The sequence below is a fragment of the Corvus kubaryi genome, unplaced genomic scaffold, assembly GCF_017639235.1.
Source record: "Corvus kubaryi isolate FWS band 111438036 unplaced genomic scaffold, C.kubaryi_AGA036_p1.0 37387, whole genome shotgun sequence".
In the NCBI taxonomy this organism is placed as follows: Eukaryota; Metazoa; Chordata; class Aves; order Passeriformes; family Corvidae; genus Corvus; species Corvus kubaryi.
Window position 1 is genome coordinate 15,063,470 of NW_024581129.1, and position 21,071 is coordinate 15,084,540.

Consider the following 21,071-nt stretch of genomic DNA (forward strand, 5'->3'; position numbering starts at 1 on the left):
GCCAGACCTTGGGGTGGTGGTACAGCCAGGAGCTGATTCATAGCTCCTGGTCTTGCCCCAGGCCCAATTCCTTGGACATGCTGCTGGAATTCTGCTTTTCCTCCTTATTTGCTATTTTCTTAATGAGCTTTAAAATCAGCAATTTTGGCTCATCATCGCTGTAATCACTGCCCAATTTATTGTTGGGTTTTTTTAATCTCTCTGCAAAGTTAGTTCCTCATTGTTTTATCCCAGATATCTAAAATCCTGGTTTTCCACTGGCTATGGCATTGATGGGAGCTTTTCCCATGGACCTCAGCCGTGGCTGGGTGGAGAGTCTGACTGTGTGGGGTGCAGGTTTTCCAGATGTTGTTTCAGCAGTGTTGAGAACGCGGTTTGCAAGTGATTTCTCTTTAAATATCAGCAGTTCTTCGTGATCCCCACAAGCACAGAGAGCAGAAGGAACTGAATTTGTCGAGGCTCATGAACTTTGTTGCAACTGATCCATAGTTTGGGAAGTATCACTTAGGGTTTTGGGTGCCAAGTTTAAAGAAGTAAGGAAATAACATATGGGAATGCTGTGCTGGAAGGAGTGGAGCTGTTCCTGGGTGTGCTGTGGGCTTGCAGGACAGCTCCCATCGCTCAGGTCCCATCACTCACCCTGAGCAGTTACTGCTGTGCTCATTTTGCAGCTGCCTCAGGAATGCATGGAGTGGTTTGGGAGATCTGGGGATCTGGAGATCTCTCAGCCCAATCCCCTGCTCAGTGCAGCATCACCTACCCTGGCTTGTCCTGGACAGCCAGGACCATGTCCAGTGGGTCTTGGATGTCTCCAAGGATGGAGACTCCACCACCTACCTGGGCAGGTTGTGCCAGTGTTGGATCAGGCCAGTTTGGTGTCTGGCCATTGATTCGTGGGGCTTTGCTGCAGCTTCTTGCTGGTCAGAGGAGCAGCAGGGACAGCCAGGGGCTGTCCCCATCTCCACCCGGTGGGGTGCTCAGAGCTCTTGCATGTTGACAGTCGGCACAAGGGCAGGTGACATCCTAGAACCACAGAACCACAGGATCTCCTGAGCTGGAAGGGGCCCACAGGGATCATCCAGTCCCACCCTGGCCCTGCACAGACACCCCAACAACCCCATCCTGGGCATCCCTGGCAGCGCTGTCCAAATGCTCCTGGAGCTCTGGCAGCCTCGGGGCCGTGCCCATTGCCTGGGGAGCCTGGGCAGTGCCCAGCACCCTCTGGGGGAAGAACCTTTCCCTGATATCCAACCTGACCCTCCCCTGGCACAGCTCCATGCCAGTCCCAATGAGCTTCCCACCCCAAAGGAAGCTGCTCCTTGTGTGCTCCCAGCTGTGCCCCAAGACCTCTGTGTGCCCTGGGCTGAGCACTAGGGTGTCACACATGCAGACCCACGTACCCTGTGCCATGGGGTGGCTGCAGCCTCCCCACTGTGCTGGTGACCAGCCAACATCTCCGTGCCATGGAGAGGGTCACCCACCACTGAAACACATCCCTACCTTGCTGGCTTGGCCAGAGCCTCCTTTTGGTTATGTTTTGGTGACAGTGGATCCCTGCCTGCTTAAAAGCTGGGGTCCTCCTCTCCCTGCTGGCTTTGGTGGGAGCTCTCTTTGGTTTTGGCCAGTGAGGGGAAGCTTTGGGATTGCTCTTGCGGCCCTGATTAGCATTCGGCCCCGCTGCTCCCGCTGTTTCGAGTTGGAGCTCGCCATTGCCTGGCAACCACAGAGCAAAACTACAACAGCCGCCCCGGAGCCCGAGCGGCTCCCACGAGCCTGCACGCACCGGCACACGGGGCCAGGGCCAGGGCCACCCCGCCTGCTGCTCACCGCCCCCCACCCCACAAGGTGCAAGGACAAGGATCATCCCCAGGACGAGGAGAAGGAGAAGGAGGAAGAGGACGAGAAGGAGGAGAGGGCTGTGGTGGTGCAACGGCTTTGGCGACACCCAGGTCTGGTGGGTCTGTGTCTGTCTGTCCCGGTGCCGCCTGCCGCGAGCATCCCACTGTGTTGGGCCTGCCCTGCACACCCCGTGGTGCAGGTACCGTTCTGAGCTCAGGGAGCTCGTGTCACTTACTGGGGCCTCGGAGCAGGGCTGGGGGCCGGTCTCTTCTGTGGGTGCCTCTGGGACAAGGTGTGTTGGGGTGAGACTGGGATGTGTGTGGGGTACACGGCCCCATCGGGCATGAGGAGCGGCGCAGACTCTGTGTGTGTGCCGTGCACACTCCTGGCCACGCACCCCAGCTGGGCTCTGTGCGGTGCCCATCGTCCCCAGCGTCCCCACAGGCAGGCTTGGCCTGACTGGGGTGTCACAGGGGACCCTGGCACAGCCCATCTGTGGTGCTCTCAGACTCCATCGTGCTGGGGGTGGAGTTGGAGGCACTTGGGAACCTGAGCGAGCATCGGGGCTGTCTCTGCTTCCCAGTTTTGCACGTGCTTGGGGCCTGATGTGGTTTTCTTGGCAGAAGAATTTTGTTTTCCCACTCCTGGCAGGAACTGTGGGCCTGGGGCTCAGCCCCTGACCAGAGGGTCTCTGCAGCAGTGGTGGCTCAGCCCCTCCACCAAACCCTGCACTTTGTCATCTTTCCAGCTGGGCAGACTTGAAAGGACTTGAGTCCCCTCCTGACACAAGGTGCCACACTTCTGCAGGTGACAGGAGACAGACATGCCCGAGTACACTGAGTTCAGATCTAATGCATCCTCTCACCTCTAGTTTAACTCTCTGTCTTTACATCCTTGGCTGCTGTGGGCTCTGCCTATGGCTGGAGGTCCAAGCTGTCCTGTCCAGCCAGCCCAGCCAGACCCATCGGGCAGGGAAATAACAGACATGTGCCTTTCACTGCTTCCCCACACATCCCCATCAGTGATACTTGCTTGGCAAAGGGTTAAAAAGAGAAATCTGTCTTTTGTGTTTTGCAGAGCCTGGGGTCGTCGGACAAGAAGGACTTTTGCCAGCCAAAGTAAGTGCCAGTAGCAGTGGTGAGTAATTGCATGGAAATTCCCGGCTGGTCCATCTTACCCAGCAGCTCCATGGCTTGCTAAGATTAGACACTTCAGTGTACAAGAATAGCTGCTGCAATTACACAAGTGAGGATAACAGTGGAAGGGCTGTCAGTCATCCTGGCTTCGGGGCATATGCAAATCCTTCCATCAGGTCAGAAGCAGCCGTGACAGCTTGACTGAGCCTGGGGGACAGAGCTGGGAGCGGGGGGCACACGGGTGACCTTTCCCACCTCTGGCTCCCTCTGCTCCTGGTTTGCACAGCTGAGCTGCTTTGGAGAATCGAAGGGTTCCGCTGTGTGTCACACGGGCTGATCTCGGAGCGCGTCTCCCCCAGCCGTGTATTGACGGTGGTGCCTGTTGTCTTCCACCCGCTGTGTTTGGTACAGCACTGTCAGCTGCAGGGGGAGAGGAGGCCAAGGGGTTTTTTAGAGCCATGGACATGCAAAAGTTACTGCAAACCACTCCACCAACACAGGCAGCTGGTTACTCGGCGTGTGGGGTAGGTAACAGAACCTCGCCACAGCACATCACCTTCCAGGCAAGAAGGTTGTGCTTGCTGGAAGGACAGGTTTGTTCCCATCATCATTTGGATAATGGCACACTCTGTTAAAAGCCCTCCTGAGAGGCTGGGTTGTGCCCTGGCACTGAATTACGTGTTGTGCTGCTGAGCACATCACCTGTGGGACCTTGTGTTGCTCCTGCTTTGCTTGGGGAAGTGAAGGCCTTCAGGTTATGACCTTTATTCTGGGAAAAAAAAACCAGGTGGATTCGAAGTTGTGGGACAGTGCTCTAATGGGCAGGACTATCAGGGGAGCATGGCTTTGGAAAATTCAGAAGGAATTGGGTTGAGGAAATTTCTCCTCCGAAGCTCACTGTCCTTCTGCTCTTGCTCACTCTTTGCTGCTTTCCCAAGCATTCCTGCAGCGCTACATCCCAGAAGTGCCAGCACCGTGGCAGCATCCTTGGTCCAAGTTAGGCTTGGCCTTGGAGGGAGCATGTCCAGGGGTGGCAGGCTGTGCCAGGGAATGCTGTATGGAACTGCCTGCTCGCTGTCTGTGGTGGGAGAGCAAGTGTGGAGTGTGTGTGTGTTCCTCTGACGGCCCTTCCCCTCCTGCCAGTCCATCCATGAGGTTTGAGGTACAGATTTCCCGCTGGGTTGCCCCAATATGCAGTGGAAAGCACACAGGGAGGTGTAGGGAAGGTGGATCTCTGCTGTGGGAAATCAGAGGTGCCCAGAATGGAGCTATGGGATGTTTGTTCTTCAGTTATCTCCTGACTCCACTTTATGCCACCGAGAGCTTTTAAAACTCAGTGCTGGTTTCTAGGTCCATACTGAAAGCCTGATTTGGGGAGCTCCTCTGCCTGCTCACCCGAAGGCAGTGCGGCTCATCAGCTTCCCGAGACCGCAGGCAGAGAAAGACTTCTGGAAATACAGCCAGAGCCATTTCCCAGGCTGGGTAATCCCACCCGGCTTTCTGGGAGATCAGAGGAATATCACAGGAGGTTATGGAGTCACCACGGGTGCCACAACAACACGAGCGCACGTTTGGCAAAGAACTCATGGCTGTGCTTTTGTGACCTCTCCCAGCAGCTGTCCAAGATTTCGGTGCTCCCGACTCTAGTGCTGTGCTTGTGAGGAGTCTGTGTTTTGACAAGCAGGTTTAGAACACATTGAAACATCTCCCATGTCTCTGTTCCAGCTGAAGCTTTGGGGAGGCTTGAAGTAGGAGATTTGGAGGAAATATGTAAAGAGCTCTTACTGTTCAGATTTCCTGCCATTTCCTGTGGTTTTGGCGGTTGGTAGCAACAGTTTGTGGTGCTGCATTTATAACTCATCTCCTCTGAGAAATGAGGAATGTTTCTCTACCTTGAGTGGGAGAACATGGGCTTCCCATCTCGCTGAAGGTGTGGAGCTGCTGGGTCAGAGTGGGGGGTGCTGGTGCAGAGCTCCTGCAGACACAGGATGTTTTACGGGTGTTTGTTTCTCTGTCCCACAAGCCCATGGCCCCTCCGTGGTCTGGCCCAGCAGCTGTGCCTTGGCTGATCATACCACTGTGACCTTGGTTAACACCCAGCCCGTTTCTGCTCCTCAGTGGCTGTTTTGGGCTTGGGATGGGTCAGTTTGTGGCCATGATGTGGCCTGGTAGCACTGCCCCCATCCCATCTGGCTTTTTGATCCACCAGCTGATGCCACACTGTGTCTGTTGCAACCCGTCTGCAAGGCTGGACCAGGTGCTCTCTACGGAGCCCTTCAGTTTCTGGCAGGGCTGGAGCTGGTCTTCCTCAGCAGAGAAAGGATGCTGGAAGATGCCAGCGGTCTGGTGGCCCCGCCAAGGACTTGAGACAGCTCAGCTCTTCAGCAGCAGCTCTACAGCCCAGATTCACAGTTCTCTGAGCCCTGGGCAAGGCTGTGGCGAGCAGCCAGAGCGTGGGAAGCAGCTGGTTGCCAGAGCTGAGCCGAGCTGTGGTGGTTCCTGGACACATCTGTGCAGTGAGGCTGGTGAGCTGAGAGAAGTCTGGCAGTGTGTAGCTGGTCCTGCAGCTCCCATGTGCCAGAGCAAACTCGACTATGCTTCTGCTTTTCCTTTTCTGGCTTCTGAGGCATTGGCTCACCTGCCACCAAAGCCCTGAGCTGTGGGAGCAGGGTCAGAGCCACCCTGCTCTTGTGTCAGGGCTCTCCCACAGCAATTCAGTTTCAGTTGGTCCTGAAAGCAGAAAAAGGAGACACACACGCCAGAAATCTCAGCAGCGAGTTTTGTCACTGCTTGTGCTGGCAGTGACTCCTGCTCCGTTCCTGCCACGTTCAGCTTTCCCTCATCAGGTGCCCTCCTCCTCAGTGGACATCAGATACTGCATCTGCTGAATTTCCTTGTGTCTCCCAGAGTGACTCCTTTCCTTCCTTTGTTGCCTCTTCCCTTCAGAAATGGAAACGCTGTCCTCACCCCACAGTTCCCATCAGTTGGGTGTTTCCTGAGCTGTTGGAATATCCCAGTGCTGATCAGGGGCATGGAGATGTGTCCACCCTTGCCCATCAGCCTCTGTTGGCCCTTCCCCTCCTGCCAGTCCATCCATGAGGTTTTGAGGTACAGATCTCCCGCTGGGTTTCCCCAATATGCAGTGGAAAGCACACAGGGAGGTGTAGGGAAGGTGGATCTCTGCTGTGAGAAGTCAGAGGTGCCTGGAATGGAGCTACTGGAGCTGAAACGCTGCTGCTGCCCGCTCTGGGGGAAGCCCTTCTGCTTCCAAGGGCTTCAGTGGTGGTGCTTGTGGATATTCCTGCAAGAGCTGGGTCTCCTGGTTTTCAGTCTGGGAGGTAGCGTTCCCTCTTCCCACGGTAAATGGAAGATTGCCGCGTGAGTCGAGAACGCTGAAGCGTTCATCTTAAGAAAAGTTACATCCATTGAGAACTGACAGGGGTAGAGACCAGCCAAGGAAGAACCAGCACAGGCACATGAAGAGTTCCCATAGCTGAAATACCTGAGAGAGGAACCTGGCGTGTTGGGAATGGCCACAGGTCCAGCTGTGAGTCAACATCTGCACAGGTATCCTCACCTGCACCGGCTGCTCCGGCTGTCCCACGTGAACAGGTACAGGTGCCTTCCTGTGCTTCCAAAACAGTGTGTTCAGATGTCAGAATGGTTTATCCTGACCTAATAACTCCCATCTGATGCAGCCTGGGCATGTGCCTCCCCCACTGCAACCTGGGCTGCAGCCCTGCTCTGCCGGGGATCTGACCAGAGTTTGTAGGGACTGGGGAAGAAACATGGGGTGTATCAGTCCAGCCCCAAAGCCGCTCACTCCTTTGTCACCCCACTTTTGGAAGTGCTGTAATGCTGCCAGAATATCCAGGCTGCCACAGGTCCTTCCAGACTTCTAACACAGGGTCCTGACTTCTCTGTCAAGGCAATTTCCTGAGCAGGGAGCCACTGCCTGAGGACCCAGGGACAAGGACACTGTGCTCAGAGACAGGAATAGGCTTTCCTGGGACAGGAGGTAATAAGTCTCCTGGCAGGGCTGGGTGGAAGTGTCTTGACAGGAACTGAGGTTGTCCGGTGTGTTTGCTAATTGCCCCAGGCACATATTTGCTCTTCAGTGTCAGGAACTGATTTTCTTTAAAGCAGAAAGAAATGCTGGTAGTGATGACACCCATAAACCCCCTAGCAAATGCAGACTGAAATACCTGGGCTTAATAAGGTGTCACTGCTGTGGGAGCTGCCCTCATCCCCCCACGCTGCCTCCGGTGCCGAGGGCAATGCTCAGCTGTCAGGGAGCCGTCACTCGGGAGCAGGGAATATCTGCCAGGCACTTTGAGGTGTCAGGAGAGACACAGCTGTAGTGACACAAAATGCTCTCCATTGATCCACTCCTGCTGTCCCTGGGGATGGTGTGGCTGTGCAGAAGAGACCGGCTGTCTCGGAGCCCAATCCTGCAGCAGCAGCATCCCACAGCCCTTTCGGGCCGGCACCTCGTGGCTCTGTCTCCATCTCGGATTAAAGGCTGCCCCTGCCCTCTGTCCTCCAGCCTCAGATGTGCAAACACGCGAGGAACCTTTGAAACCACCTCCCAGAAAGCAGCAGTTTGCTTTGCCTCGCAGTCATTACACAGAGCTGTCTCCACAGCTAATTCTTCGTCACCTGGCCCTTACAACAGAACATTTAATCTCCCAGACTCCAATCTTGCCATGCCAGCACTTAGATGAAAGTGTTTCCTTGCTGAATCATTATCTCGTAAAACGCTGGTGGCTTTAAGGCTCTAGAAATCAGTATTTACATTTTGGAAGCATTAAGGACCATCACAATAAGCACAATGTGTTCCTAAGCCAGGTTTTCATTTCAGTACCTCCTTCCCTCAGACATTATTGCTGTGGTAATGGTGATAATCACACACATATAGGCTGCATTTGACTTCTTCTGTGGTGGCTGGGAGTTGTTCAGCTGGGAGCTCAGGTTCCAAGTGCTGAGCAGAGGGAGGAGGACGCACATGGGAAGTGCGGAGGAAGAGATGGTGCCAGTGACACCAGGGAGCTGTGGGGTAGGAGAAGCAATGCCAAGACCACCTCTCCATACTGAAGGATACTCACTGGGATACTCAATGCTGCAAGAAACTGTCCCAGAGCCACCTACACGAGTTTGGAGAGTGCTCCCAGGTTTGGTTGTAGGAAAGGATGAAGCACCATCACCAACATCTCTGGTGGCAGTGGGATGGCAGAGCCATGGGTGGTGGAAGAGAAGTGTTGAGGTCTGTGGGGTGGGTGCTCCTCGGGCAGGTGCAGGTTGGAAGCTGAAGGGGAGTGTAGCCCTCCAGAAGGGATCATGAACACGGGCTCCTCGCTTCCAACCCCAAGTCCTGGCTAAGGCGGATATCCGGAGAGTCGAGGAGTGATCTCCTTTACACACAACGTAATTAAAGAAGATGCTGGTGCTGGTTGAGGTATCCTGGCAGTGGGGCTGAGCCACTGAAACTGTACAGCAAATGTATCAAATATTTCCCCTGGAGTTTGGCCAGTGGATTCAGTCTGAGCTCCAGGCAGGTGGAGAGGCTTTAATCCTCTTGGAGGGCAGAGGAAGGAAGGGAATCCTGGAAAGGCACTTTGGAGAAATGGAGTCATTCAAAAAATGCCAGTCTGGGAATGGAGAGCAGAGCTGACCCAGAGCAGCCTGGGAGCTGGGAGTTAGGGGAAGCAGGAATGAGCAGTGGGAAGTAGCGGGGAGCTGGGGATTGGCAGAGGTGGGAATGAACTGGGGGTATCTCATGGCATGGCAGAGGGTTGCTCTGGACCTTTGCAGTGGGTGCAGGAGCTCAGCTCAGAACAGCCAGGTCCAGGCTGTTCCTCTGGGCTGTAGGGAATGGGACACAGCCCCGAGGAGGAGCGGTGCTGGCAGGGCTCCGACGGGAGCCCAGGCGTGGAGAAGCCATCACCCTGCTGGTTTGCACTGTGGCCTCTGGGCTCCCTGCCCAGGCTGACACTGCTGTTTGCTTGGGAAGCTGGAAACTGGTACCAGTTTGTACCCGGGGAAGGGAGCAGGGCCCCTGTGGAAGGCCTGGCCGTGCTGCTCCTGTCCCCTCCCCAGGGCAGCCCCGCTGTGTGCCCGGCAGGTCCTGCTGAAGGCCGTGCTTTGGTCAGGCCAGGATGAACACGGCTCTCACCCATTTTCTCTTTTATGGCTCCTTGGGTGGGAGTGCTCACCCAGGCATGATCCTGTGAGGATCATGGTGGGAGGGTCTGCACACAACGGGTCCAGAGGAGGCCACAAAGATGCTTTAAGTGCTGGGCCCTCTGCTCTGGAGCCAGCCTGGGAGAGCTGGGGGTGTTCAGCCTGGAGAAGAGAAGGCTCCAGGGACACTTCATTTCAGCCTTCCAGTACTTAAAGGAGCTTATTAAAGAAAGGGAGAGTGACTTTTCTACAAGGACAGACAGTGATAGGACAAAGGGGAATGGTTCTAAAGTAAAAGAGGAGAGATTTAGATGGGTATTGGGAAGGAATTGTTCCCTGGGAGGGTGGGCAGGCCCTGGCACAGGGTGCCCAGAGCAGCTGTGGCTGCCCCTGGATCCCTGGCAGTGTCCAAGGCCAGGCTGGACTTTGGGGCTTGGAGCAGCCTGGGCCAGTGGAAGGTGTCCCTGCCCATGGCAGGGTGCTGAAACGAGATGGGCTTTAACGTCCCTTCCAACCCAAACTGTTCTGGATCCATGGTTTTTCAGGACACAGATGCCCTGGATGGCATCAGGACCCCTGATAACCAGAATTAAATACCTTGGCCCAAGAAAGGTTTGGACAAGGATTTGGTCTTAGTGGTCCCTGGAGCCCAAGGGACAGCAGGAGGAGTTGCTGGGGCTGGCTGAACTATTCACCCTGCACTGGGTGCACAGGCCACGGGACCACTGGACCAACCCCAGGCCCTGTGCCCGCTCTCCCCTGGGAATGGCCCTCCTACACCTGGGATAAAATAAAGTTTGGGGTTTCATTGCTTCTCTGCAGCTTGTAATGTGTTAAGCGAGGTTGCAGTGTAGGCTCTTACTGTGCCAGTTGTCATAGAAACTTGCAGGGCTTTTTTCCCTGATCCCCCCAGCCCCTTTCTTTATACCAAAGCAGGGTTGGATTTTGTGCCCCCTGTAATTTCAGTTCCAGTCCAATTGAAAACCTGCCTGGCCCTGGTTCCCTGTCTGCAGCACTGCCACATAAGGGCTCGAAGTCTTTCTGTCGTGCTTCCTGTTGTCCCGGCTGAAGGGTGTGTGTTCCCTGCACTGTGCACTTCCCCGCAGCACTGAGGGCATTCTGTCCCCGTGAAATGCCAGCAGGGATTGGGGCTCAGCCCTTGTCCCCCTGTGGTGCCTCTGGGCAGCACAAGGCTCCTTGCTCACCATGGGGTCCCTCTCCTTGCTGCTTTTTCTAGAAGCAGGGAGCAGAGTGGGCACTGGGGCTCCCCGGGCCACTGGTGGGGACATTGGGGTGGCATCTGCCTGCCCTGCTGGTCTGAGCCCAGGGCTGCCTTCCCCTCTGGTGCTGGGAGGACGATGCTGCCAGCTCAGCTCTCAGGCTGGCACAGGAGCCACCTAAGCACCAGCTGCAGCCCTGCCACGATTGCGGCGCCTGGCATTAATCATGGAAAGGGAATCGAGCGTAGGAAGATGGGCATTTTTTAACAAATCACCAAGCCTGCATTCTCCCCTAAGCAAGAGAGCAAAATGTTTGCTGCAGTGAGTCAACACAGAGATGCTTCAGCCATGGGAGGTGCCGCTCCCACCCACAGCCATCGGTCCCAAACACACCGGGTAGAAAAGGGGGACGTGGGGAGAGGAGTTTCCTGAGTTGCTCAGCCAGCAATCCCTGCTGGGCTCTCTCCAGGACAGAGGGAGCCTTTCCCTCATGCTTTGCTTCTGGCACAAGACTCGATGGGGACTCCTCAGAGGTAGCTGGACTTGTAGCTCAGAACTTCGTCTTTGAGGAGCTCGGTGCCACCCCAGCTCCTCATTGCTCCAAGGCCGGGACTCTCTCATGGAACCCCAGAATGGTTTGGGTTGGAAGGAACCTGAAAACTCACCCAGTCCCACCCCTGCCATGGGCAGGGACACCTTCCACTATCCCAGCTTGCTCCAAGCCCTGTCCAGCCTGGCCTTGGACACTGCCAGGGATCCAGGGGCAGCCCCAGCTGCTCTGGGCACCCTGTGCCAGGGCCTCCCCACCCTCCCAGGGAACAATTCCTTCCTAGCATTTACTCCAAACCTGCTCTCTGTCAGTTTAAAGCCATTAAACACCCCTCCTGAGCCTTCATCCTGGTGCATGGCAGGAGTCAGCCCTGGAGCTCCAGCTGTCTGCTGGGATTCAGGTCTATTGGATCACTCCTTTGGCCTCGGATGTGCTGTAGGGATATAAATTGCCCACAAGCTCCTGGAGAGGTTTTGGTTGCCTTCTGAGAGTTATCTAATTCTCTGAGCACTCCTGAGATGTATCTAATCCTGACCCAAAACTCACTAGAATTTGCTGGTCTCCACTTCCAAGTCCCTGCCTCCTGGCACACCTCACTGATAAAAGCAGTTGGCACCACTCTGGTTTTTGGTGGGTGGCAGATTTTTATCAATAAACTCAATATAGCTCAAATCTTTTGCAGCACGATATTTTCTCCAGCCCTCAGATCAATTTTGTGACTCATCCCTCCAGGCTCTGCTGTTTTAGTGTCCCCCTTAAACGTGGACACCTTAATTGCAGCAGTGGCAGTGGCAGTCCCAGCAGTGCAGTACGTGCTGCTCTCCTGCTCTCCCCCAAGAACTGCATCAGCTTTTTTCATCACAGCATCACATTAGAGCCTTGTGCTGGGCTGCTCACCCGTGGTGACCCCTGACCCTTCCTGGAGGCTCCCTCTTGTCTGGGCTCCAGTTCCTGTTCAGAAATACGGCCTGAAATCCCTCTCCAGAGCTGCATCATCCCATGCTGGGCTGCATTATCATGTACAGTGTTTGAATGGGCTCAGCATTACCAGGCAGCCCACATTTCCCTCTCTCCTCATCAATATTTACCATTACATCAATCTTCCTGTCATCCGCTAATTTTTTGAGTGAGGATTTTTTATTTTCATGGCGATCATCGATGAAAGTATCGACTGGCGTGTTCCCCATGGAGCCTCGCTAACGATTCCCCATTGACACCTCCTGTGTGAGACCTGTCAGCCGGCTCTAAATCTATTTAAAGTGCTTGATTGGGGCTGCACAGCCCCATCTCCTGAAATCAGAGCATCAGGGAGCACTGAGAGCTCTGCCTGCGCAGCCAGGACGTGCGCAGGGCCCGTTCCTGGAAGCGAGTGTTCATTACAGGGTGACATCAGGCTCATTTGACAAGATCTCTTCCACCACGACACACCGACTGACTTTAATTAGAACTTACATCCTTTAATTATTTCTTAATTCAATTCCAGATGAGCCCTGCCTTCTGGGCCCTAGATCAGGCTGACCGCTTGGTTGGTAACTAGGTCACCCTTACTGCCGGGTGGCAATGTTGGGGGGAAGGAGCCGTTTCCATCTGGATGTGGCAGCCTGAACTTTGCTCAAAACAAGCAGCAAAGCCCAAAAACCTCTCCCCAGCTTTTGGGTACGTGTTGGCTGAGCTGTTGGTGCTGGTTGGTGCTGTTTGGCCACATTCGATGTAAGCATGGATGCTAATGATTTAGGAGAGCTTCATCTCTCCTAGGAATTCGTTTACTCACATTTTTTTCCCAAACACAGAATAAATATGGACTATGTTTTCCTTTTCTGCACCGTTTGAGCAGTCCTACAGACCCTGCTTTACAGTAGCCCCGGTGTTCCTTAAAACCAGACCCTTGTTTGGCTCCCACTGCAGATTTTCCATGTCCAGCCATGCATTTTCCCCTTCTTTAGTTTCCCTAATGATTTTCCTATCTGTTGTAATTTTTCATTTGTATCGACCACTCTATTCTGCGCTCCATGGCAGGAGGTTGGAGCTAGGTGGAACCCAGACCCTTCTGTGATCCCATGATTTTCCTGCTGGCTCTCTGAGTCTCCCAGTGTGCAGCTCAGAGACCCAAATCCCTGCTAGCACATTATTTCTTATCCATTGGGAACATGCATTGAAGGCCAAGCTCCTGCAGCTGGCTCAGGTACGATGTGCTGTGCCTCATCCCAGTCCTGGGTGAGAAGGTAAATATGTCTTTATTCAAGCACTGACTGCTAAAAGATCTGTAATTCCAAAGGAAAACGTATAATGGTGTGTATTGTGAGTGTGCAGTGCCCTCCTCTTCACTCCCCGCCACCCTCCCACGCAGGCACTGCTGATCACGTAGAGCAGCGGAGCAGTTCCAGGAGTGTTGAGTGCCTTCAATTTCTGCTCACGAGGGAAAATTTCCCATTCCTCATTCTGCTTTCTCCACCTCGCTACCTCATCCCAAGAGCTTTGCCCCTCAGCACAGCACGAGCAGGGCTCTGGTACGGTTTCTTGGAACAGCCACGGATTAATCTGGGTTTTTATTCAAATGCTGTTGTGATATTTTCTCTCCGTGCTCCCACCTGCAGTGCCAGATCGACAGCTGGGCCACGGAACCAGAGAATCCCACAAGGCTTTGGGCTGGAGGGGACCTTAAAGATCATCTGGTTCTACCCCTGCTGTGGGCAGGGACACCTTCCCCTATCCCAGCTATCTCCAAGCCCCATTCTTTGAACGCTTCCAGGGATGGGGCAGCCCCAGGTCCTGCGAGCAATCAGCCGGATCTCCGGGAGCTCCTCTTTCCCTGGGAGGGATAATCAGGCAGGATTGGGCTGTGCTGGGCAGGCTGTGGGGAGATGTGGAGATGGTGCTAATTTGCACAGGGAAAAGTGTGACTGAGGGTGTTAAAGGAGGAAAACGCGCTGTCTTTCCTGCATCCTGACAAAGCCGTGTGCGTGGAGGGGTGATCCAAGGATTTCAACTTTCCTACAGGTTTCTGGCATTGACACACACAGGATTTAGGGTAGTGTGGTGGCTGTGCCCTGGGAAGGGATGAGGGTGAGGGTGCTCACTTGTCTCTTCAGGCTTAGGACATCATGTGAAAGGGCGCCACGACCAGCATTCCAACTAATTTATGGGGAAATTAATCCTTCTCTCCCCCTGGACTGCACAGGGAGCCTGGGCAGACAGTGCAGAGCTCTGCCATCAGTGCTGCCACTGGTGGCTTCAGCACATCCTGAATGTAGGATGAGCTCATAATCATCACTGAAGAATCATGGAATCCCAGAATGGTTTGGGTTGGAAGGAGCCTTAAAGCTCATCCAGTGCCACCCCTGCCATGGCAGGGACACCTTCCACTGTCCCAGGCTGCTCCAAGCCCTGTTCAACCTGGCCTTGGGCACTGCCAGGGATCCAGGGGCAGCCCCAGCTGCTCTGGGCACCCTGTGCCAGGGCCTGGAACAATGAATAACCGTATTTACACCTAAATTAAAGACTTGACTGAATCAAGCTGTGGACAGCCCAGGCAGGTTGACTTCAGACAGACTTTGGGGCATTTTACTGAGGGATTGTGGGAGATCAGCTCAACCCCCAGCCACAGGAAAACACCACCTTGTCCCACAGTAAATGGAAATGCGTGCCGTGCTTCGAGGAAATGGGCTGGAGAAGCAGATGAAAGGAACTCTAGGACCTGCAAATTCCCATTTTTAGATGTGAAATAGAAAAGCCTTCCCAATGAATGCTTCAAGAACACCTCTGGAGCTGACAGTTCTCAAGCAGGGTCTGTTGGAGGTTTTCCTTTGCAGTTTGAGGTAGGAAAGAAAAAGCGCCCAGGGAGAGAAAGCTCAGCTGCACTCATTGTCCGCTCGGATGGCAGAAGTGCTTTGTTTTCCAGAAGTGCTTATTACTCATGCAGTGTCTCACCAGGCAGCTGGAACACAGCTCCAGCGTGGGGCTGGTCCTGCCGTGGGCTCTGCCGTGAGGCTGTGCCGTGGCTTTTCCCTCCTCGTGGGACATCCCACCAGAGCCAGCAGTGGTGCTCGGTGCCTGCCTTTGGCACCACTGCCAGGGATGCTTGGGGCATCTTTTCCCCACCGTGTCCCCCTTTTGTCCCTCTGGATCTTGGGCCACCGTCTGGCAGATGTGGGGGCTTAGTGCTGCTGGTCCTGAGGGTGCTCCCAGCAGTGATGTTCCTGGAGGAGGCCCAGCACAAGAGCTGCTGTCCCCTGTGCTGCACACAGTGTCTTCTCTGCCTGCCTCGGGTCCCACTTGTGCCAGATCCCTACTGTGCAATTTGTCCACTTGGCTTTGCCATTTCCATCCCAACAGAAGGGTTCTGAGGATGAGGAGGACTCTTCTTCTGGGCTCAGGTTTCTCTGTTCTCTCACCTCCCCTCAGCTGGAGAGTGTTGCTGAAAACTGTGGTGTGAACCAGAAACCAGACTCAGGCTCCCAGCCAGTTTCTAGACACCTCAGACTGGTTTCTCGCCATCTCAGACTGGTTTCTCACCATCTTGGCCTTGCTGCTGTAAATCAATGGCTTCATGAGCCATGAAGGTGACCTCTGAAGGCTGGGAGGAGGAGCGTGGCTGCTGCTGAAGACATTGGTTCTGCTTCATTGAGAGTGTCCTGTGGAGCCAGTCCCACCTTTCCTTGGGATTTTGTTGGCTGGCTGGAGCCCCCTGGGCTGTCCCTAGGAGGCACGAGGTGCATCCTTGCAGCACGATGGACCCCACCTTCTCCCAGCAGAGCCTGGCCCTGGGGGATGTCCCGCCCCGCGGGGACACCAGAGGGGCTGTCAGCCACAGCGAATGAGAAACTGTCAATATTTGTACACAAAGGCCACGCTGAAATCCCTGTCCCAGTCCAGACATCAGAGGTGTCAGTTTTGATTTCCCAAACACAGAGAGAGCCCTTTCAGCCCCAGCCTGCTCAGACACTGCAGCTTTAATGTCCAAGCACCCAGCGTGTTTCCACTCCCCTCAAATGCATCAATCAGGTCTCGGTGAGGCTCTGAAAGAGCCAGTTTGTTAAACAAACACACTTAGTATAAAAAGTTTATTCCAGTTAATTGGGACTTCATTGCAATGGAAACAAATTACCCAGCTGTCATCTGCCAAGGCAAACAGCAGCGGGGGAGCGGGGGTCCTGGCCAGGCGGGAGACAAACAGCCATCTCAGGCAACCTTATTTATGGCCTTTTTATGTATTTCTGTATTTATTTGGACATTCCTGAGCTGGAGAGCTGGGCTATTGCCGAGCTGCATGCCCCAGCACTTGCACAGTGCAGGTTATCTGCCTCTGGGGCTCCTGGGCAGAGAGCTGGCACTGGTCCGGGTGGGCAGTGCCATGGGGACCCCCGGGCTGGGGTCTGTGTCCCTGGGTAGGTCCCTCCAGGCATGTCCAGGGCTCTTGCTCCACAGCCAGAGAGGAGGTGCTGGATGGGAATGTCAGGGCGAGCTGCTGGTCCCTGGAGGCTGGGGACGTGAGGGATGTGAGGGTCCCTGCAGGGAGCAGTGGGGCAGGGAGGCACCCGGGAGGGCAGGGGCTGGTGGCCACTGGGAACTTCGGCCCCGTGCTTCCATAGCTCCTTGCCCTCGCAGGGGTGCCCTGTGTTGGCATCCACCCCCCGTGCCCCGCTCCGGTCCTGGGAATTACCTTTCCGGCAGGAGAGCTGGGAGCACTGCCTGATGAGGCTCCCGCTCATCCCCAGCTCGTTTGATTAACAAACACCCTGTCAACACCCTTTTGCCCCTCCTAGGGTTTTTTGTCGCAAACGAGGGAGCAGGGAGCTGGAATGGGGCAGCCGGGAGGCAGGCAGGGAGCGGGGCTCGGCGGAGCGCCCGGGAGCCGGGCAGGATGGGGAAGTGACAGATAAAGCCGCGGGATTAGCGGCGTGTGCGGTGTCAGGAGAGCAGCATCCCCTTCCTGCGGCGTTCGTCACCCGAGCTGAGCCGGGCTGGGGAGGCGAGGGCAGGACATGGAATTACCGCCTCCCCTGCTCCTGTCCCTGCTCCTGGGTGGCCTGTCCTTGCCTCGTGTCCCTCCGGCTCTGCCCGTCGGATCCAGGGGCTGTGCCATGGCTGGGGTGGGGACAGACCGAGGATGTTGTCCCGGACCATGGGTGGGTGCAGCCCTCCATGGCACATCTCTGCTTGGCTGGGGACGTCACCCCGCTGTAGACGGCAGCATGGGGGGTGGGATGGCACGAGCATGGGGGCTCTCCCAATCCCCTTTGGGATGCATTCTTCCCTGCTGGCCTTGGGGACGTGGAGGACAGGAGCAGGTCTCTGCCCGTGTGCTGCGACCTTCCAGTGGGCTGGGAATTCTCTTGTGTGCCTGGTGAACAAACCCAGGGCTCTTCCACCCTGCTGACTTACCGTAGCCACATCCAGGCCTCATTCTTCTGGTCTTGTGAAGTCCTACAATTCACATTGGAATTTCACATTGCAACTGAGTTGCCATCCAGAGCCTTTTATCCACTTTCCAAGAGTGTTCCTGTTACCTTACAGCTGTGAGATCACTGTGGCCCCCACTCTGTCTGTGATGGCACATGTTCAGGGGTGGAAGGCCTGGATTGGGATATGCATCCTTGGAGGGGTCTGGAAGGGGGAAAATAGCACTGGTAGATACAGAGATGAGTCCTGAGATCAGACTGATCTTGCCAGAGGGGTGTGGGAAAGGTGGTGACCAGAACTGGAAAGGACATGAGATTTGGCTCCATTTCTGGAGCTTGGAATGGAGTGGAGGAGGGATTGAGGAGTTTGGCTCGAGCACCTTGGCTCCTTGGAGTCAGCTGGCCCATCTCGAGAGGCAATCTGAAAACACAGAGGTAAGAAAGTGGGGAAACAATGCCATGCTTCCCTGTGTGGGAGCTGGTGTCTGTTGGAGGCAGTCAGAGGCAGCGATGCCCCCTCAGTCCCACATTCCTGTGCCCCTACTCTCTGCAGGATCCTTGGTGGGCAGGGCCAGGGCACAGGGTGCCAGGCTTCTCCCTCCTCCACCTGGCAACCCTCTATTACTAGGGATTTTAGCTTTCTGTTTCTAGATTGATTTGTTGGTGGTGGTTATTTTTAGCTCCTCCAGTGCCTTGCAGATTCCTCGAGGGATTCTTTCTTTGCCTCTCCCTCCCACAGGTTTGTTTGTAATGGAGCCGCGTTGATTTGAGCCGCAAGCAAGAGGTTCCAGTGCCGGCAGGGGCTGGACCGCCACGCTCAGGGAGCAGATCTCCCTCTGTGGTTTGACTCAGCTTGATGTGTCCATGGGGTGCTTCCCTGTGCTGGGAAGGAGCATCCCTCCCCCCTACAGCTGCTGGTGCGGACCCTGAGCAGTCCCCACCCAAAATCACTGCCAGAGCACACTGGGTGGCTCCTTGTCCCCTTGCTCCTCTCAGCACTGCCCTCCCCGAGAGCTCTCTCTTTTTACTACCCGTGGGGAGAAATTCAGGTCAGCGTCACCGTGCGTGGAAACAAACCCCAGGGTCCTCCTGCAGCTCCACAGCCAGGCTGGATGGAAATTTTTCAGCATATTTTAAAGCCCAGCACAAAGTAATTCAAAACAAGTTGCGGGTGTATTTTGGACTCTGGCAGAGCTGTTGTTGTCGCCTCGCTTGGCCCACTGGCTGTCCCAGACAAGGGCTCACTTTGAGCATACCCTTCTGCTGAGCAGGGGGGCAATGTTTTCATTCCTAATTTAGAGCATCCGTCCCACCGGGGTCCAGCCCCGTCTCCCGCTGAGCCCAGCACAGCCAAGAGCCCGGGGCTTACCTGTCACCACCAGCTCCAGGGCTGCATTAATGTTCCCTAGAAAATGTGACTCTCTTTGGGCTCAGCTGCTTCTGCTCACCCTGGGTTGGTGCTTGGTGGGGCCTGTGTGAAGGTACAGTTTGTGCTCTGTTTTTTCCAGGATTTTTTCTTATTTTGTAGAGCAGAGTGAGCTGTGCTTGTTTTTGAACACCCAAAGTATAGGTTGATAGTATAGGTTTGCTGTTTTTCCTGGGGAGAGGCAGCCCTGGGAGGTCCCACTCAGGTAGGGCTTTGGTGGTGGCATCTCCATCACATCCAGGGAAGTGTTTTTCTGGAGCACTGATCTCCACAGGCTGCCCTTACCTGGGACATGAGCACATGCTGAAGGGTTTCATTGGACTTGCTCCTGTAAAAGCAGTCCCTGCAGTGGCCAAGGAGACGAAGCCTGAAAACCACTCAAGTGTTCAAGCAAACCGTTCAAGCAAACCTGAAAGCCACTTGCAAGGCCACAAATATCATGGTGTGGCAGCTCCTCTTCCTCTCTGTGGATAAACCAGCTCCAAGGAGGCGTGAAGAGAGAGGACACCAGGGCCACACATCCTCAAGGAATGTGCTGGAAGAAAAGACAGGCATCTGTGGCTACATGGTGCTCTTAGTGGCTTGCAAAGTCCTGGTTCAGCTATCACCTAACTGCTTTCCATCAGGATCGGGCGGTGGCTGGCTGAAATCATACCCAGAACTAGCAGAGGGCCTTGGGATACCTCTGTGATGAGCCTAATGTCAGACTCTGCTTTAATGGAGCAACCTGGTGCTGGAGGTGAAGGTTTTGGAATGTGGATCCAGAATCCACAGTGAGCTTTCTTCTCTCTTGGCTGATTTCCTTGGGGTTGAACTGCAGCTTTTCTAGGGTTGAAGTTGTCATTGAGGTTTTCCTGATCTTTAATTTTATAATGTTCATTAGCACAGTTCCTGTCAAAGAACAGCACGTTCCCTCCCTGTGCTCGCTGTCTCCCCAGTTAATAACCCTTTGCTGCTTTGGCTCTTTTGGAAAAAGACACAGGAGCTTTGGGAACGACTCCTGGTGTAATAGACAGACATCAGCATTGTCAGTCAGATCTGAAAAGTGGCGTTAATTCAAAGGGAAATGACTGCACAAGGCCCAGGGTACCTGTTGGGCAGCATTGAGCCAACCTGTCTCAAACCATGGCAGTGCCTGTGTGTTCCTCCAGCTGCTGAGGGGTGCTCTGAACCCAGATGGTTGCTTTTCCATTCAGGAATGGCCCCTAACAGCAGCTTCCTGCTCCTCCCTTCTCTCCCTGGGGTTCTGCTTTGAAGATGTCCATTGCTGAGGCTCGTGGTGCAATGCAAATTCCCTGTCAGGGTTGGGCAGTGCAGAAGACGACCTGAGATGCAAGAGGTGAGTGTAGGAGGCACATGCTGTGCTTTGGCTGGGCTTGGCTGGGAGGTAGTCCTGTTTTCTGAGTGTCAGCTCTGCTCCTGAAGTCCCCATCTTCCTCAGCTGGGTTTTATCAGCTCCAAGGAACAGAACAAGGGCTCCAAAGTGAGGTTTGAATTGAGCAGGGACAGCCACTGCAAGAGCACAGTGCAGAGCTCCTGCCTTGGGAGAGGTGGAGCAGGTGCTGGCATTGCACCCCAGATGCTCGGCCCAGGGCCTGGGGGTGCTTCCTGGCGTGTGGGAGCCTCGGAAAGGGAACTGGCTGTGTCCATGGCGTGGTTTCAGCCAATCTGGGTTTAGTTCCAGGGGAGATCAGGATTGCCATGTGAGTTTGGCAGCCAAGGAAAAGGAAGCAAGAGGCACCAGCATGATGTCCTAAATCTTGGTAGGTCTTCAGCTTATGTGCCCTGGCCTTGACCATTTCAGGGTGCCCTTTCCACTGCTTGTGAAGGCACAGCTGGCCCAGAAACATTCCAGCTGCTCTTCTCCAGAGCAGAGGGCTCAGCTCTGCAAAACCAAGGTGTCCTTCTGCAGAACCTCCAGAAACTCAACTCTGGGCTGCACTGGCCTGTGCACCTGCTGCCTCATCACACCGGATTGGTGCTGAGGAGTTGGAAGCCCATGCCCTGTGACAGCCTGGATGGAGTGGCAGTGAGGTGTGAAGAGTGCTGTGTCCTGGGGACCTGCCTCCTGTGGTGTTCTCACCCCGTGGGCAGTGTTTGGCAGGCACCAACAAGTGGTTTTGGCAAGTACGTGCAACATGTTCTGCTCTGGAGCGGGAAGATGCCACAGCTGGAGAGCATTCCATGAAATAGCATCCATGGAATAGCATCCGTGGAATAGCATCCGTGGAGTAGCATCCGTGGAGTAGCATCCATGGAATAACATCCATGGAGTAGCATCCGTGGAGTAGCATCCATGGAATAGCATCCGTGGAGTAGCAT

The 21,071-nt window shown here is 54.9% G+C and overlaps 1 protein-coding gene across 11 annotated transcripts in view; it reads left to right on the forward strand.

Moving 5' to 3' along the window:
* Positions 1-21,071, forward strand: part of LOC121668873 (ankyrin repeat and fibronectin type-III domain-containing protein 1-like) — a 245,727-nt gene that overhangs the window by 168,146 nt on the left and 56,510 nt on the right. For 9 of the 11 annotated variants that reach the window (XM_042037131.1, XM_042037133.1, XM_042037132.1 and 6 more), the window contains one exon: positions 2,917-2,957. In XM_042037131.1, coding sequence (XP_041893065.1) covers positions 2,917-2,957 — 41 coding nt within the window. Of the gene's footprint in view, positions 1-1,785; positions 1,950-2,916; positions 2,958-21,071 lie in introns of those variants that run through there. The other 2 variants (XM_042037141.1, XM_042037140.1) reach the window with 1 other exon arrangement.